Source organism: Lemur catta, chromosome 12, assembly GCF_020740605.2.
Source record: "Lemur catta isolate mLemCat1 chromosome 12, mLemCat1.pri, whole genome shotgun sequence".
Lineage (NCBI taxonomy): Eukaryota > Metazoa > Chordata > Mammalia > Primates > Lemuridae > Lemur > Lemur catta.
In genome coordinates, this window is record NC_059139.1 from 7,004,692 (window position 1) to 7,024,049 (window position 19,358).

Below are 19,358 nucleotides of genomic sequence, written 5' to 3' on the forward strand. Positions count from 1 at the left end.
GCTGGGCGAAACGGCAGGAGCAGGGTGCTTGGGCGAGGAGGCAGCTGGCCGTGCACCCGTCCTGTGGGCCTCCTCACTTGCACCCAACTCACCACGAGCTCAGGGCTGGGGCTTTCCTGCCCTGAGCCTCTCCCCAGCCTCCTGCACCCCAGGGCAGAGCTTCCTGGTCTTGTCCAACCTGAAGACTCACCTGAGAATTCATGGATTCCAGGGCTCCACCCTGGACCTTCTGAGTCCGAATGGTGAGCGGCGGGGCCTCAGAATCCGTACTGAGTGGGTGTACCTGGTGATCACTAAGGCCGGGAGTCCCGGGGAGCTCTGATTTCCTTTCTCTCTTTCCTTTGCTGGTATGCAGCCCCGCCCCAGCCAAGCCTCAGTTTACCCTCTGCAGGATCTTTCAGCTCCAGCCCCCGGGCCTGTTTTTCCCTTAATGCGCCTCTTTTTTCACTGAGTCACTTGATTGGGTTTGTCAAACTTAGCATCTTCTGTGTACAAATCCCTGCGCTTGCCACCGTTGGAGACAGAAACGTGACTCAAGTTGCTCTTCCTGAACCCGAGGAGCCCTCAGTCAGGTGGGGAAATGGACGGCAAGTAAACCAGAATGAGAGGTAGAGCGCTCAAGAGAAGTCACGCTGGATGCTGGGAGGGGAGACAGAGGCAGTGTGTGCCCGCCCTACCTCCGGAATGGGCCTCTGCCCACCTCAAACCTACTGAAATAAAATCAAGCCTCACTGCTCAGTTGAGGAAGCTCTCAGAGGTTTCCATCCTGGCTGCACATTAGAATTAGTTACTTAGAATCCTTTAAAAATCACCGAGGCTTGAGCCCTGCCCAGTGGCGGCCGGCAATGGGCAGGCAGGGAAGAAAGCCTTGCAGCTCAGACAGGGCTCCAGGACAGCCCTGGAGTGGCAATGGGTGGATCCAGTGCTGCCTCGCCCTGGCCCACCCTGAGCCTGTGCGGTGGACAGGAGAACACCAGGCGCTGCTGTCAGGGAAGAGGCCTGGGACACGGGCCATCTCTGTTCCAGACAGGGACGTGGGGTGGGAGGGGCGGCCACTGCAGCTTAAGAAGAGCCGAGTCCTTACCAAGCCTGGGACTCAGCTGGGCTCCGTGTGCTGTTCCCGCAGCCCTGCCTCTGTCCCAATCCACGCACCGCCTTTCTCTTCCAGAAAAGCCCCCTTTCCTGACCCCTTGCTCCTTCGCTCTGGGCCTCCTTGCACAAAGGCTAGCTTTCTAGGAGTCACTGCCATACAGTTACGAAGTATGGTATTTTGGAGCCTCTTGACCAAATCTTTTAAAATTAGACTCTAATACTGCACAGATGGTGGTGTTTATTAAACTACTTCAAGTGTGTAATTATCTCCTGAGACCTCACATGTGGTGCTGCTGAGTCGCCCGTAAATCAGAATTGAGCTCTGGGAACAATCAAATCACGCCAACAAGTGTTTATCGGGTGTCCGGATGTGCCTCGCCTCGGAAATTCCAAGGCCACGTGCCGGCTGCACGGCTGGCTGGAGTCCACGGCCCCGCCGCTCTGAGCGGGGGCTGCTTCTCCGGCCCGGCGCCTTCCGATCCGTTATGTCATTTCATCTTCCTAACGCTGATTGGCTCGCTGTAGTTCTTAATAATTACAGCTTTCAGAAAGACACCGTCCTCATGCTTGCCAGACTCTGAGCTCTTTATCTTTCTCAGCCCGCTCGAGTTATAGAAATAAGCGTGAGAGGCCACCTCCAGCTTCTGAGACAGGCAGACGTCAGCCCAGGTACACGGGGATGAAACTACGTCAACCCTTCTCATCTAGGGTGGGACTAAACGTACAAACAAACAACACACTACAAACACAAGCTTTCCTGGGGCTGGGAGAGGGTCTCCATTCATTTCTGGTTTTCCTTGTCATTCTGACAGTACAGTCTGGTGTAAAGTTATGTGACACTTGTCCTGGGGCAGGGAGGCCACCCTGCTGGGCAATGGCCTCTCCCAGGTCCGGCACCCCCCACACCCCCACCACCAGGTGTGTTTTAGAAAATATGATTTCCTTAGGGGGGAGGACGTAGGGGAGAGTAAGGAGAAAGCTTTCATAAATAAAAGCCTTTTAGCCGTGTATGTGTAGGCGCATATGATTACTTATGCATCCTTCACTCTCAGAAATCACAATAAAAGTTTTAAAAACTTAAACTTTGAGTAAAACAGTAAAACCCATGCCATTTATAGGACTACATGATGTGTTCATATTTTGCCTTTCGTAATCTTTGGCATTACTTCATGTGACTGACAAAAGGTGTAAACTATTTTTACAAGTAAATAAAACAAGTAAGCTCAACCTTTAAGCAATTGGAATGTAACAAAATTAGAAAAAAATTAAATGGAATGACTTACAAGTTACAGCTGGTTATAGTAAGAATTTATCAATGATTTATCTGCTGGTTTGTAGGTAATAACAAAAAGCTAATCAGACATGGAATAGTTACGAAGCGCTCAGTGATATATGACCAGTGTAAGTCATGTTAAAGGGAGAAATAGCACATCCCACTTCCTCTATTCTGTTGTCCCAATTATGATAACTACAACGCAGCTCAGACTATTTTAAGTTGGAAAGAGTGCCGGGAAAACCCGGGTTAGCAAACACTTGGCAGTTTCTCTACACTTGTTCCTCACTGAGTGCACGCCTGTGATGTGCATTCCATGCACACGAAACTGGTTAGATTTGCTCTGAGTCTGTGTATACACAACGTGAAGTGGCCATGGCAAGTAACAGAAAACAGAGTCATTTCATATTTCCAGCAAAAGTCTGACTCCGAAGGCTCTCCTCTGTGGGGGGCCAGGGAAGGGCCAGGGAAGGAAGGCGGGCCTCTGCTCCCGGGGAGGGGAAGGCCTGGCCTCTCACCTGAGCGGTTGTTGGGAGACACGCGCACCGGGGAGATGGAGGGCGTGCGGGAAGAGGAGTAGGGCCTTTGCCGATCCCTCTCGATGGTTGAAGACGAGGCTACGAAGTGATACTGTGACCATCCATCCTGCAAAAGACAGCATGCCCATTAGACAGGGAAGGCAGAGAGATTCTTCACCTCCGGCCATTTCCAAGTTCCAAACATTTGGATTTGCAAAACATTTCTACCATCAAAAGAGATTACAGAGCTCTGCGCCATCATCAGGGTTAACAGAGACCGAGGAGAAAGAAGGCACAGCTCCTGCCCCCCCAGACAGCCCGGCAGGCAGGGCCTGCTTTTAGTGCCCACTCTCCTTCACAAATGTTGAATAAATGGTCTCTTTACAAACTTGCTTTGGCCAGAAGCTTTTATTTAAATGAAAATATGATGCTCAGAATGTCAGATGACCCTGAAGCTTTCTGTCCTTTGCCTGCCTGGTTCCAGTCCAGTTGCCTTGAGATCTTCCAAAAGTGCTTTCTCTTTTGTTCCCACCACCTGTCTGTTATCCACCGGAATACTGGGAAGCACCTCCCTTCTTACTTATCTCCCTCAGGTCGTTGCCTGCTGCCTCCTCTGCCTGTCTCCAAGCTGCTACCTTCTCTGGTTTGCCCAGGAATTATACTTCTCAATTTAGAGCATATTCAAAACGTATCCTACCAGGACTCCATTAGCCTTCCAATAGCTAGCTAATATACAAAAAGTACATAGGCTATTTTTCATTATAAAAACAATAATAAATACATTGTGGTCATTTTGTGAATTTGGAAAACACAAAGAATATCTGATAATGCCACCCTCCCCACCCAGAGAGCTCCTGTTAACATGGATTTCCTTCCAGTCTTTTTTTGTTTTTAATTCAATTTTATTTCTATCAAAGTAAAATGTCAAAGAGTACTGACATTCCAGCAAAGAAAAGCAGGCATCTGCCCCCAAACCCCAATTCCTCCTTCACAGAGACAATTGTTTTCAATACTTTTAGCTTTATTTTTTTGATAATATTTAGACTTCTAAGGGACTTGATGTTCTATAAAGAATCATTGCAAACATAAACAGATGAGTTAATAAAGAAGGAAAGTCATGCTCATTTCAATATTCGTGTCTAGCTCTCACTAGATACAGAAAGACTAACGTTCGTGCATCTAATTCTCATTATTCCTGTTCCACTTGACTGGCAGGATAACGCCAGAAGTAAAAGTAGTTATTTTAGAAGATACAACCCAGCACTGACTACCTAGCACTTACTGGGTACTTACTAAGTGGCAAGATTCTCTAAACAATCCCAAGAGCTGGATACTATTGTTATCCCCATTTAACAGACGAGGAACTTGAGCCTTTGACAGTAAACAGGCCACTCGAAGTCAAACAGTAAGCAAGCTAAAAAACATAACACTAAGGGGTGGCATTCTGATTAGTACTTAGAAGGAAAAACTAAACAGAGTTAGGGAGTGGAGTGAGCTGGGGATGCCGGCGTGGCTGTTTTGTGGTGCGGGGTCCGGGGAGTACAGCTGGGCCCCCAAGCACGACAGGGGTGGGACGCTGAGGGCACGAGTTGGGGAAGAGCAGATGTGAAGGCCCTGGGTGGGAAGGGGCTGAGCTCGTGGGAGAAGCACAGAAAGACTCCTGGGACTGAAGGGGACTGGGCCAGGGAGCCAGCAAGACAAGAGGGACAGTTTGGGGAGAGCAGAATGGAAGCAGCAAGGCTGCTCAGGAAGCTGTTCCACTAGAGAGAGGGAGAAGCCACGTGGGCTCGGATGGGGGCTGGGGGTGAGAAACGTGCAGATCTGACATCTACCCGAAGGATTTGCTGATGACTCGGCTGTCAGGTGTGGGAGGGAGGAATCAAGCCTCAGTCCCCTGCTTCTGGGATGGACAACTGGGCACCGGAGGTGCCTTTCACTGAGACAATGGAGGGAAGCAGCTTCAGGGGGTGGAACTGAGACTGCCCTATGGGGCACATTGGGATACAGATGCCTGTTAGATGCAGAAGAAGGATAGAGAATACAGCAGAATTTGCACATCGCGATCTCAGGGCTAGAGATAAAATTTTGGACTTCAGCATATGGGTAGTATTTAGAGCAAAGACAATGGGTGGAAACCTTCTAAGTGAATGCAAATAAAGGAAAGCAGAAGACAGAGGCTGAGTGAGCCTTGGGATATTCAGGTGCAAGGAGTAGGAAGTGCTTCACAGGGGACTGAGAAGGGGCAGCATGAGCTGGAAGGATGGAGAGGAGGGTGCGATGTCAGGCGCGAGCAGTAGTGCGGAAGCCGGGGACAAGGAGAACAGCTCTGTCAGTGTAAGAAGATGGACGTCTTCATGCCTGGGACAAAGGTCCTTTTTTTGGTCAGGTTGGTAAATGTTCAACTTCAGTGGGCCCAAAAGATAAAAGAATCGGTGAAGGGGAGACAGTGGGAACAGACAGCCTTTGGCATAGTTTTATCATAAAGGAGAGTAGAGAAATGGGGTTTGAAGAGAGTGAGGGATGGAGAGAGTTTGACTAGATAGCCTGCAAGATACCGTGGGATTTTGCGTGCTGATGGGGGTTACTCAACACGGAGGAGGAAGGCACTAGCGATGCAGGAGAGGAGGAGAAACACGGCAGGAGGAAAGTTCTCCGGAAAGGAAGGGCTGACAGCTTTCAGTGCACAATGGAGCCACTGGCCCCAGAAGCAGGAGGGGACAGCAGGTGAGGAGATGGGTGGATTTGGTGGCAGGAAGATGAGGGCATTCTCTCTTGCTTTTTTCACATTTTCTCAGGGAAAATGAGAAGCGAGGTCATCTGTGGACAGTGAGGAAGGCTTGGAGTCTCCAGCACTGACGAGGAGAAAGGAAGGAAGCAGGGGGGGGGGGACAGGTCCCAAGCCGACTGTGGTGGGAGGAGGAGTGTCGCTGCTGGGTCGCCTCTGGAGGTGCGCAACGCGTTGAAAATGAGACGACTGGTCGGAATGGTTGTTTGCTTTCCTCCAGCCACATTCAGCCGCTCCAGGGCAGGTGTGGAGTCAGCAGAGTTGGAGGGAGACAGGGAATGTCCTGGAAGCCCATGGGGACCTAAGCAGGGCAGAGCGGAAAGTGAAGATGTGTGGAAGGAGACGAGAGTGAGAATTAGCGGACTGAGGTCCTAAGAGGGCCACAGACTGCTGGCTGGTGTCAGGGTGGGCCTCACTGGACAACAGAGACAGTGGGAGCAGGTAACGGCTACGGGGTTTGCCGGGGGCAGACCGTGGGTAAAAGGGGGAAAGGCACAGGAGGCAGGTGGAAGGCAGGCAGAATATCGGGGGCCCACGGGCTGTTCAGAGCCTTCCAGCGAGAAGAGTCCAGGTACCACAGGCGACCCGAAAGGCCTGGGGGACTGGTGGTAGCTGAGGTGAGGAGGGATGAAGGGCCTGAGGTATAAGGAAGGTGGAGGGTGTCATGGCGAGGTAGGTATCACGGCAGGAGGAGAAAACGTCTCCACCAGAATTCTGTGGGATTCTCTTCAATCCTCTGGAGGGTGGGGGCAAGGACAGGGGAGGGGCAGTCTTACCAAAAACACCTGCAGGATGAAAAATGTTTCGAAAGCATGTGCACCCACTACTCAGGTATGGGAACAATTTAAAAAATTGTTTATAAAAGACATCCCTTTCTTTTGAAGCTCTGATCAGAGCAGTTTCCTGTGCCACAGCTGGGGAGGCCCAGGAGTGACATGAGGAACATAGGTGACCTTCTACCTTCTCTCTCATTCACCGATGCAGAGTCAAAGCTGAGGGGCCACACTATAGAATTCAACATGCCATGTTCAACAATGCCCAGAAGGGACTTGAAAATTTTAGTTCCGATGGTACATACTGTCGGTCCTCCGCATCCTTGCGTTCTGCATCCGCAGATTCAACCGAACTTGGATGGAAAATATTTGGAAAAAAATTGTGTCTGTACTGAACATGCCCTGACCTTTTTTCTTGTCATTATTCCCTAAACCATACAGTATAACAACTATTTACATAGCATTCACATTGCATTAGCTATTACAATTATTCTAGAAATGATTTAAAGGATACAGAAAATGTGCCTAGGTTATATGCAGATACCATGCCATTTGATATCAGGGACTTGAGCATCCACGAATTTGTGTATCTGGGGGAGGTCCTGGAATGAATCCCCCATGGATACCGAGGAACGACCCCCAGATGTTATGGGAACCCACGTAACACTGGATGCTAGAGACCAGGGTACAGCTGGCCTGTGGTATAGATCGATCAATACTCATTACAAACATAGTTACGCTGAATAATTAGTTACGTTGATGATAAATCTCACAGCCCTCCACATTGAATGGAATTCTGGTCCATTCAATTGAAAAAAAACGTTTTTTCATTTTCTCAATAATTAGAGAAATGAAGATACGTTTTCTTTGGCAAAGTTAGTGCTAAGCTGACATCCCCCCATCCCACCTGCCACGCACCTATTTGCCATCTAGCCAGTAGCTAGCAGTCAATCTACTATTCATTCACTTCCCATTGTCACTCCGGAAGACTTGGAGGTGTTTACATAAATATGTACAACTCAGGCACGTATCTTTTCAATGATTATTTGACTCCTTAATCACTATTTTTTCATGTTAAAATTTTAACTCGCTGTAAGTCAGAGGTTTTTCAATGAATTGTTATATTGAGTGTTTAACCACAGTTGCACCACGCCTACGACTCACAGGGGTTAGACAAGAAAGCTCAGAGAAGGAAAAGGGAGAATGAAAAACGGCCACAGTAACTCGGGAAGGGCCGTTAATCCTCACTATTGATGATAAGGAACTCTTTCAATATCTACTACTCACCTCCAACAGAATGACCCAGAAGTTGTGCCCTTCAGCTCAAGACCCAGCTAAGCTGTCAAAAATGTGATATGATATCTGCGCTTCAAATTGGTTTTTATTTTTAACACATTAAACTTAAAACTGGAGGTTGTTAAATTGTTCCAAGTATATAGAGATAGAAATCCAAAAGAGAAGAGGAGTTCAAAGTCACTGAACTTTAAATTGCCACCAGGAATAATATGATTTTCTTTATCTTACCCTTTAGCTGTCCTTCCACCAGTTTCAGCTCCTGTGTTAAAGTTTCCGATGTGTTTCTTTATGAAACCGTATTATCCCCCAAAGCTATGATGACCTGCGTGGGCATTTTCAATAGTTCAGAGTGCTCGAGAATCAGGTAATGTTCATCCCCACGGCCTCAGTGCCACTGGTCTCCACAGTATGTCTAGCACTCTGTTCAGTTGCTACTGATCTTCCCCTTATGTATTCTGAGGTCCCCGAATTTATAACACTTTCTTTTTTTGGGGGGGGGGACAGAGTCTCACTTTCTCACCTGGGCTAGAGTGCTGTGGCGTCAGCCTAGCTCACAGCAACCTCAAACTCCTGGGCTCAAGCGATCCTCCTGCCTCAGCCTCCTGGGTAGCTGGGACTAAAGGCATGAGCCACCATGCCTGGCTAATTTTTTCTATTTTTAGTTGTTTGGCTAATTTCTTTCTAGTTTTAGTAGAGATGGGGTCTCACTCTTGCTCAGGCTGGTCTCGAACTCCTGAACTAAAGCAATCCTCCTACCTCGGCCTCCCAGAGTGCTAGGATTACAGGCGTGAGCTACTGCGCCCGGCCTATAACACTTTCCATTTTATATTTTAGAACATCGGGTGAGCGCCGCCAAGAAGAATGTGTTACTAAAGAGACTTCCACTAACAGAGTTCGGGTGAAGGGAGTAAGTGGCTTTCAGACTGCTCTACACAAGGTTAGGACAACACATACACTTGTGCCAAAGCTGCTTACTCCAGAAACGGTGCTCGGCGTTCACTTCAGAATAGCACAGGAGGCGGTGAGGTTTGTGTGCAGAGGATGAGCTAGAACTCTTCATCCAGGCTCAGAGCTGCTCCCGGGAACACCTTCTCACCACTTGACTAATATACATCAGTGCTTCAATGACTGCTGTGCTGGGACTCAGCTGCTTCCATACATTAAGGGCAACATGGCTCATCAGCTTGGGGAGTTTCAAAAATAGTAATGCCTGGGCCCACTCTGAGGTTCTGTTTAGGCTGTTCTGAGTAGAGCCTGGGTATCATTATTTTCAGAAGCTCCCTTCCCCCCCAGTTGATACTAATGAATAGCTACAGTTGTGAACCTGCGGCTTGGAGTTTCTTCGCATAGGTGGTGGTGAGAAGCTGGGGTACACGAATACATTTCTAAAGTGCTAAATCTCAGGAGGCCCTTCAGTCCCCATCCCAATGTTGACTCCTGTGGGAACAACTATAGGTTGCAGCCTCAGGTGAGAGAGGTGCCACACACGCTAAGCCCCAATCACACCTGATACTGACTGACTAGGAGACTCAACTTCCCAGGCCCACACTTTTGATAGGGCAGTTCCAAGACCTAGGAGGGCACTTTCTCTTTTTCTGCCTGTTAAATCTGATCCTGCCCAGTTTTGTGTGGCATAAACAGGAGGCAGACAATGCATGTTCATTAAATTGCTACTGCTAAGTGAATTATGCTGCTGAGGTTTGAAGATTTCAGCGATGCAACTACTTCTCTTCCCCTACTAGTTCTAACAACACGCTTTTACATCACGCTACAGACTCATGCAATCCCGTCTGTCTCCCCAGCTGTGAGGCAGGGGTGATGCCCTGTTTATTTCTGAAGCCCTGATACCCTAGCATAGTACCTGGTACACAGAGATGCCTAAGAAATGCTTGTTGGAGTCAATGCTTTAAGACGACAGTATTAATTATTGAAAAATGAAATGATAATCAATTTCAGTTTTTACCCTAGCCTCTACAGTTCTCATACTCTATTGTTCTGTGACAAATACAGATAATCAGAGCCTTATGATTTTTTTATTTTAGCTTACAGCGACCTCGTGAGACTCATCTTCTGCTGTTGCTGTACCTGTCTTTTGTGACATACATGCGGCTGAGCTGAAGGTAGCATTAGTTTAGGCAAAATAGCACCTAACAACAACAAAAAGCCTTCGGCTTGCCTGCCCTTTAAATGGTAATTTCTCTCAGCTGTGTATGTTTCACCGTTCGGCATATAAAATTGCCTCCTCTTTAACCAATCTTGAAAATAATATTGAAGCATCATTATTTCTGCCGCATCTGGCCCTTGGATTGGTGCCGATTCAATCAGAGCACGTAGCTCATCCCTCCCTCTCTGCTGCTGCTTGCATCACGCAGCTCAGAAAACCTAAGTCACTTGCCCACAGCAAATACACTCAGTTGTCCCCAAACACAAATCCTTAGGAGGAGCAGGAAAAAAGGATGAGAAGAAACACTGTATCACATTTCTAATTTGATTTGCTCCGATTTCTTTCAGGGTTGGGTACAGCAGCCCACACCAACTTCCAGAATGTGCCCGCTATACCGAAGGGGCTGGTTTCTGAACGGGTCACCTTATGGGAACATCGCTGGGCAGGGACCAGTGACGACCAGTCTGTACTCCATGCAGCACGCAGAGCACGTCCCGAGAGAACTTAGGTGTGACGGAATGTGTGTTCACAGGCTCCTGCCTCCCCCCGACTACCAGAGAACGTCCCGCTGCTGCCAGTTGAGCTGCTGAGTGCACCCCACCCCCTGCTGAATCAGAGAAAGGATGGAGAAGGACATTCTCAGAGGGAGGAGGAGGAAAAGGGATTCGGGAGAGAAGCTGGCTCAATCCATATAGCTAAGAGCTTAGAACGAAGGTGGGAGGGAAGAGTAAATATCTCAAGGGCTGCTCAAATGAAGGTTTGGAGGATCTGGTAATTAGGGGGCTAAATACAAAACTCTCATCAATGTGCTTCAGGAAATGAGATTTCACAGGGAAGAGAATTTTGAGTTACTTATATTGTGGCCTCTGACCTCTGCTTCTGAAAAGAAGATACCCCTTAGAGACCAGACTGCAATGGCGTGCAGGGTGACACTGCTGGGGACTAACCACAGCTGTGATAATAAGTTCAGTGTTGATATTCCTGTTGACAATTCTGTTTCCAAAGTGAGTTTTCAAAGTTTTGTTTTCTATCCTTAGAAGTTAGATTCAACACATCTTTACTATGATAAGGGACATCTCTAACTCAGACAAAAGCCTCAGTCAAAAATTAACCTTGAAAATGAACAATGGTTGTTTATTTCCACTGGGGATATTAGCTGGAACCCAAAATCATCACTGGGACACTGTTGGTCAGTGTATGGTCATTGGCTTTTTTCTCCCTGATTTTTAAATAGCTCTGCAACTTCCTTAATCTGGAAAGATTTCTTTGGCCTCTGAATAAGGATTTCTCAGTGGGTCTACAGAGACTATTTGGCGCTGAAGTAACAAATACAAGTTTTTCGCCTCGGCTGTCCTTGAAGGCTCTGCAGCCCATAAAGCTTGTCAATTCTAATTTTCTTTGAGTGACTTGAGATATAAAGAAAAATGTGGCAAAAATCCGTTGGGCTTTTAGCAACCCAAGCTCATCCATGCATCAGCCTAGAACACTTAGGGCTTGGCACTTACATTCACAAGCAAGACTTCTTCATCAGAGACCTACTTTCAAATGAAAGTCAAAACGTGAACCGTTGCCATCCTCCGGAAAAGGTAACCAGCTAAGACATTAATGCTCACGTATCAAAATCTTGGTTGCTCAAAATTATGCCAGTTTTCCAGTCATTTTTAAGTGAATAAGCCTATTAATGTAATCACATTAAGCAGAGAAAGAAAAGATTCCAAATTAGTGGTAGTTATATGCACATTCTCCTTATTTCAATAAAAGGAATTAAATAGAAAAAATGGAAATACAGTATTCCGATGCTCAGTCTGTGTCACTGAGGACCAAGCTTAACAACGAAACCTTCAGCTCCACTTTGCTGTAATAAAAGAAACTTTCATCTATTTTTAAGGTAAACTGTTAAAGATTCATTAAAACTAATTCCATCAACAATTCCAAAAGCTATTAGACTTAAATATTTAAACTAAATTTTAAGGGCCAAAAGGGAGTATTTGCAGTTTAATGTAGAAATAAATACCACCTGACATACCCGTTGCTTTCATTAGTTTGTTTCAGCTCTGTTGCTTCTAATGAAATTTAATTAAATTGATTTGGATACTTAAAGGTACAGTATATATAAGGATAATGATCTTGCACAATGCTATCTTTTAAGAGCAAATACTGCATAAATCTATTTTAGAAATTCAATTTACTGCCATTGGCCTAATTCTAAAGAACTAATATCTCCAAGATTTGACAAGTGGGAAAGGATGCTGATGATTTAGTTGAGGAAAGTATGCCATCGTTAACTGCCAGCAGTTAACTGGTACCAATGGGATGCAGAAAACAAAAACAAAGAAACAAAAACACTCAGGAAGTTGAAATAAGACTAAATTAGGCCCCTTATTTCCTTGGTTTTGCTTTTGAGGCTGAAAGCGAAGATCTGACTTAGATGAAGACAATGTCCTTTGTGTTCCAATTAGTACAGCAAAGTTAAATTCAGGAGAAAGCTCAACAGTATAGTCTTCAGGTCTACAAATACAAATGTCTAGCATCTAATATGTCATTTTGACATTTGACAAGTAAGGTATTTTACACACATACTCATCAGCAGTCAGTAAATTCAAACTTCAGCCTGGGTTTCAGCTTTGAGTTCTCCATATCATGCAAATGGAAGCAGGGTCACTGAATGTCCTCTGCTAGGTTCACACGCTGGGGTAGCTGCACTGTTATTTAGTAAACATTAATAAGTAGCTGGCACTATGCTGGGAACAAGGGAGAGAATAGAAAAACAGAGAGGCATGGCTCTTGAGGGAAAGATGGAGGAAGACGGGTGTTTAACAAATGACCACATCAACAGGCATTTGTGGTAAGAGCCATGAAGGAAAAGCACAAGTTGCTAAGATCTACCGGTCCTAGCCTTGCAGAGCTGGAGAGTCGGGGTGGTTTCCTGGAGGAAGTGATAGTTAAACTGAGACAGAAGTAGCCAGGCTTGGAGGGAGAGGGGGGAGGTATTCTCAGCTGAGGAATTAAGCTGTGCCCAGGCAGTGCTGAGGCTCTGAGACGGGCACAGCATTGTGACTGCAGAGGAAGAGCAAGGAAGGGCAAGAACAGTGTGGCTGAAGTCCAGAGAAAACCCCGATTGATGGGTATTTTATCTTTATTTTTTGATATTACATATTTTACCAGTGGTCAATCCATCATCTGGTTAAGTAGAGCACTTGGGGTGAGCATAGCATGAATGGCTCCCAGAGGAACACATGGGGACAGTGAGCTTTCCTGGGGAACCGTGCTACAACAGAGCACATACCAACACCAAGAAACATCTGAGCTATTTCCACCTTCTGTGACCTCACTCTTCCCTTGGTTCTTGCTAATAGTGTTTGTTTGTTGTTGTTGTTGTTGCTGTTTTAAGAGACACAGTCTTGCTCTGTGCCCCAGGCTGGAGTGCAGTGGCATCATCATAGCTCACTGCAGCCTCAAACTCCTGGGGTGAAGCAATCCTCCTGTCTCAGCCTCCCAAGTGGCTGAGACTACAGGTGAGTACCACCATGCTCGCCTAATTTTTCATACTTTTTGGAGATGAAGTCTTGCTATGTTGCTCAGGCTGGTCTTAACCTCTTAGTCTCAAGCAATCTTCCTGCCTCAGCCTCCCAGAGTGAGCTACCATGCCCAGTGCTAATATTCTTAATGTTATTCATGCTGTAAAACATATTCTGAAAACTTACAGTTCTTTGTTTCCCACTGAACTGGCCTCCTTGCATAGGACTAAGGAGTCACGGATTGGGACGGTTTTCGAAGTTGAAGCCAACTGGTAATTATTGTAGAAGCATTTTTAATGAAATGACAGCACTGTGGGATCTCTTGAGAATGTGGCTTTGATAAAAACTGGGCACAGATATTCAAAAGGACTACGGGTGTTGATTCGTATGTAACATGAATGTCCAAGGGCATAAACATCTCAGTAGCCTTTTTTTCATTTTTGCACCTTCTAATAGAAGCTGCTTTTCACCGAGGCCCCCAGGCAGGGAGATTTGGCCACTTGGCTGAGAGCTGGAAGTATTTACAAGGGCATGTGTCCAAAAGAAAAAGCCTGCCCTCCCTAGCTCTTTTCTCTTCCCATTTCTGCAGTGTGGACAGAGTGAGAGCCAGCGTGGATCCTGCAAAATAGGGCAGCCCTCCAGAGATGGAGCACTCCGTCGGGAGGGGCGAGGCCCTGACTCGGGAGGTGCTTATCAGACTTTGACTAGTACACTCGACTTCTGACTTCTGCGAGAGAGGGCGTGGGAAGCCGAACAGTGGCACCTCCAAAGATGTCACCGTCTTAATCCTCAGAACCTATGAATATGCAAGCTTAAATGGCCAAAGGGACTTTGCAGATGTGATTAAGTTAAAGATCTTAAAAGGGGAGGTCATTCTGAATATCCAGGTGTAATCACAAGGATTGTTCCTTACAAGAGGGTCCACAGGGGGTCACAGTGAGGGAAGCAGAGGAAGAGATTTAAAGATGCTACGGCTGCTGGCTTTGAAGATGGAGGGGGAGGCCACCAGCCAAGGAATGTAGGCAACTTCTAGATCTGGAAAGGCAAGGAAAAAGGTTCTGTGGAGAGCATCTGGGGGGAGTGCATCCTCGCCAACACTTTGATTCAGCCCAGTGAAACCTGTTTTGGACGTTTGATCTCTAGAACTATAAGATCATGAATTTGTGGTGTTTTCTAAGCCAGTTTGTGGTAATTTGTTGGCACTGCAATAAGAATCTAACATAGAGGGCAATGAATTTCTAATTTTCTTTAAGCCATGATTATTTTTGGCTTATTAGACACAATTTATTAGAATTCTGGAAAGCTCACAGATGATTAAATATTTGAGATAAGGTATTGTGACAGGATGTTAATGTGGCTTTCCCTGTTGTCTCTGTTTTGGCCAAGGTCCCAAGCAAGGCAGGGAATAATAGGTGCCCCATTGCCCCAAATTCTTGAAGTAAAGTATTCAGGGTTGCAAAAGACTATGTAAGGAGCTTGCCCATGAGCTCCCTGGACTTTGGGGGTTGCAGGACATCAGAAGGATGACACACCGATTCTGTGCCATCAGTGAAGTGACCACGGAGCCTGGGGAGCTTAAGTTTCTGGCCCTCCCACAGCATGGGTCCCTTCCAGGGCCCGTATATAATTTTGCATTCACAAAGTGTACCCTTCTTAAACAGGACTTTCAAAACCACGTAAGCTGCAGGGGCGCAGACATCCTCCCTGGTCTGTCTGCAGTGGGCAGTGGAATCTGGGGCCTGTGGAGGGCTCTGAGCAGCTGGCCCAGGAGGCCGGGTCCAGGCCGGGCAGCCACAGTGGGGGAGGCCGTGGTTAGGGGGTGGTGCCCACGAGAGAAGCAGCTGGCACGTGGACGTGTCCCACAGGTGGAGTGCACCACGGCCAGGGTACAGCCGCATTGGGGCTCTGCTCTCCTCTCCTCCACCCGCCTTCCCCCAGCTCAACCCGGTCGGGGGTCGCTAAGGTGGGGGCAGGCACAGCGCATGAGAGGTAGAGGGGATGGAGCTGGGAAGAGAGAAGAAGCTGATCATGCTCTCTCGCAGGAGAATTAAGGTTCTGAGACATAACATCACCCAGTCTACTGGGCCCACCGAAACAGGAGGGGGTCACTTTGAGATAATTGTCCAAAGTAAGCAGCAAGTGCAGGTGGAGCTGTAAATCAAACTTACTGAGCTTTCTAGCTCCTGATCCTATCCTTTTTTTCTGCCTTTCTTGTCTGGGGTATTTTTGTAGGTTTTGATATAAAACATTACTGGTGAAGCCTTGTGAAAGGCTGGGATTATAGAGGAAGCGTTTTGTTTGGCGCTGCAATGCGGGATTTCCCCTGGCGTGGGGACCCCTCCCAGCAGTAGCTATAACTTAGTCACTTCTCGTTTAGCAACTGCCGTGCGCATCGATTTCCACTTTTGCACAATTGATTTTTGCTTCTGTTCCCATTTGTGCCTTTGTTTTTGGACAGATATCATATGATGAGTGTCTGAGAATTGTTTCAGAGAGGTCAGGGGATCTCGTGAAGAAAGACCTTCCATGTCGATACCAAAACATCAACGCGGAAATGCCCAGATTTATGGAGGAGACGGTATCATAGCTAAGTTTAACCTCAGCCTTTCGTTTTTCCTAACATGCCATCAGGTGATGTGAAAGGAAGGAACTTGAGGAGCCACATTTGTAGACCCGGAGGACACTGGCCTCGGGGTTGTTTTAGAACCCGGCCAAAAGTCCTTATGTTCTTCCAATAATCTCTTGGTGAAGAATTTTCCAGCACAGTAGAAAGATTAATAAACTCCTGGTAAGCAATTTCCTTGGTAAAATGACAGCTCTACATTTAGTAGTTTAACATATTTCTATAGAGGATTTGCTGCTTTTCCATCACTCTCTTAGATACCCAGAAAGTAAAATCTATTAATTCTCAAAACGGCAACCTACTGAAGGAAGTATTAAAGCATTCCTTGCTCTTCTTACTGCAAAGCTTAAAGATCAAAGTTTTGAATTTTGACCATACTGTGTTTTTCCTTGACAATATTTCAAAATATCTTTCTATTCTCGTTGGAACCTGGTGTTGTTTCCCAAATGTCCAGCAGGTGAGGGTGCTGAGCGGCGCTGAACACCAGCCCACGGCTCGGGTTTGCAGGCCGGGGCTCCCGGCTCATCCATGCACAGCGGTCAGTCTCCCCCAGCCGCGAAAGATGGCCCGAGGGCTGCGTTCACTCATTCAGCCACTGTGTGGACATTTGAGGAAATCTACAGGCATTCCCTTACCTATCTATAATTACTTATTGATTTCTTGTTTTGTGAGTGCCATGGTGGCAAGAGCCAATGAAACGAATACAGCAGCGGTGAGGAAAGAGAGCCCCATGTGAGACGGGCCATGAAGGGCATGACTCCGCTCCCATAGAGGCTCATTATTCACCGCTGAGTGGTATGTGCAACCCAAGAGGCTATTTTCCCTGACAATAAAAGGAAGGACATTGAAAGATTGGTTTTATGTTTTGTTTCTTGCATGGAAATGGCCATAGTGATACAGTATCTCTATTCAGAGAAACCTGACCTTATGCGGTCTCAAGCACAGGCCGTGCGGCATTCTCTGAGATGTCAGCTCATTGTGCAAGATACCCATATTCCATGGCGGGGGTGTCACAGCCATACAAACACCAGGCCATGAATATTAGTGGGGAGGAAGTAGTCTGGCCTCTAACCCCACTCATTGTCAATAAGAGTTTGATTCTGACACTTGATGTCTTTGATTTGATTCCTGCATTTATGAGCTAAGGATTTTTATTCACTTATAAAGATATTGAGTTGATGCTGTTCTCTCTGAAGCACTTAGAGTTCATTAGAGCACAGTAATGAGCTTCAGTATCATACACTAAACACTGGAAAAATCATGTACCACCTGACAGTAGGGACTGGACAGGCATCCAGGAACTGGAGGCGACAGAGTAGGGAAACCAAAGGGGAAGGGGCTATACAGATGTAGGGGACAGTGAACAGTGACAATGCCAATGCCAAATGAAATCCTCGCTCCAAACCTTCCACTGCCTGTGGACAGGATGGCAGAGACAGCGTCTGTCAGCCAAACAGCATAAAAAGTGTTTTAGAATGCACAGCAGCAACCCCCATTGGTATGTTACTCTCCATTGGAGACAGTCAGTAATCTGGCAAGGCAGGTGTCATGGCTTTGACTTCATGGATGAGGAAACCAAGGGATAGAGTGGGGTTGAGGAAGAGGATCCCCACAGTCTCCATGAAAGGCTGTGAGGTTCTTTGATGCAAGGGTTGAAGAAAGCTACAGACTTGGCTACACAAAGTGGAAGGAAGACATCATGGAGGCCCAGGTCTCCAAACCTCCAGGGCCCCAGGGGCATGTCCAGTTGCCTTGGAGAACATTGTGCCAGGTACAAGAACTGCCATAGACTATTTTAAGAGGTCAGTTACTGTTCTGGGGACGCTGCATCAGGAATGACGCTCACCAGGTACAGAACTGGATACAAAGCAACCCCAGCACATCTCTGTCACTGGCTATGACACTTGGAGAACTGAGGTCTACTCACTGGGTCCCATCTCTCAGAAGCAGTGGGCCACAGGGATGCCCAAGTCAACTCTTACACTGCTGGGCAGAGCATCTCAGGTAGCCTGCCCAAGGTCATGCTGCTAGTGTGTGGCAGGGCTGGCCATCTGCTCTTTGTATTACACCCATAGTATGACAAGCCTTCCCGGCACCAGTTGGATCTCAAGTTTTATTAGTAGAAGTTGAATGCCCAGTACAAGGAAAGCATAGTTTCACCCTCTTCTCTGCTTCAAATAAACCTAGAGGAATATATTCTTCTTGGGGTGCTACATTACAGAAGGGATACTGGCTGGGTACAGTGGCTCATGCCTATAATCCTAGCACTTTGGGAGGCCCAGGCAGGAGGATCACTTGAGGCCAGGAGTGAAACACCAGCCTAAGCAAGAGTGAGACCTTGTATCTACAAAAAATGGAAAAATTAGCCAGGTATGGTGGTGAGTGCCTGTAGTCCCAGCTACCTGGGAGGCTGAGGCAGGAGTTTGAAGTTACAGTGAGCTATGATGACATCATTGCACTCTAGCCCGGGTGACAAAGCAAGACCCTGTTTCAAAAAATAAAAAGGATACTGACACACTTGCATATCAAAAAAAAAGTAAGAGCAGTGGTGAAGGTTGTAGAAACACTGATACACTAGAATTTGGCATGTGATGGGATTCACAACATGCTACCCCAACATACGGCACCTTGGCATTTGGGAAAACAACAGAACCAGGAAGTTCTCTCTCACTTTCCCCTCACTCTTCTCCCCTGAAGCAGGTCCTAAAACCCTCATTTGAGAGGTGCCCTTCCTATACCTGGAGGGAAGAACATCCTTACCCCTGAAGACACAGGGGCACAAAAACGAATCAAGGAGCAGGCCTTGCTAAGTTCCCCCAGCTTACTGCCATCAGATCATACCCTTTTGTCCTCCAATCACATTTCTCTGCAACTGTCTGCTGTTCCTCAAACCCAAGCATAAAAATACACAAGTTTACCCATTTCTTTGGGTCTTCATTTCCTCATGGAGCCTCTCGTGTCACATAAAACTTACGTTAGATAATTCTGTATGCTTTTCCCTTGTGAATCTGTTTTTTATCACAGAGCTTCAGCTACGGCCTGGTGAGGGGTGAGAGGAGTATCTTTTCCCTCCCTTACACACGTTCGGCCGAGAGCAGGGATGGCCTCCAGGAGCAGAGGGCTGGCGTCCAAACCAGCGAGGCTATCACAGGGAAGAGAAATTAGACCTTTTCAGCTGGCTTTGGAGGGCAGAAGTTGCAGACAAAGAGATTTTTCCTTAATACAAGTAAGAAGTTCCAGATAATCACAGCCACTCCAAAATGGAATAATATGCCTCATTAGGTCATGATTGCATCGGACATTAAAGATACTTGAA

General features: G+C 46.9%; 1 protein-coding gene across 3 annotated transcripts in view; it reads right to left on the bottom strand.

The window, feature by feature from the left end:
* The window catches only part of CTNND2 (catenin delta 2), an 818,722-nt gene that overhangs the window by 17,214 nt on the left and 782,150 nt on the right, over positions 1 to 19,358 (bottom strand). For all 3 annotated transcript variants that reach the window (XM_045566311.1, XM_045566312.1, XM_045566310.1), the window contains one exon: positions 2,884 to 3,010. In XM_045566311.1, the coding sequence (XP_045422267.1) occupies positions 2,884 to 3,010 (127 nt within the window). The remainder of the gene's footprint in view (positions 1 to 2,883; positions 3,011 to 19,358) is intronic.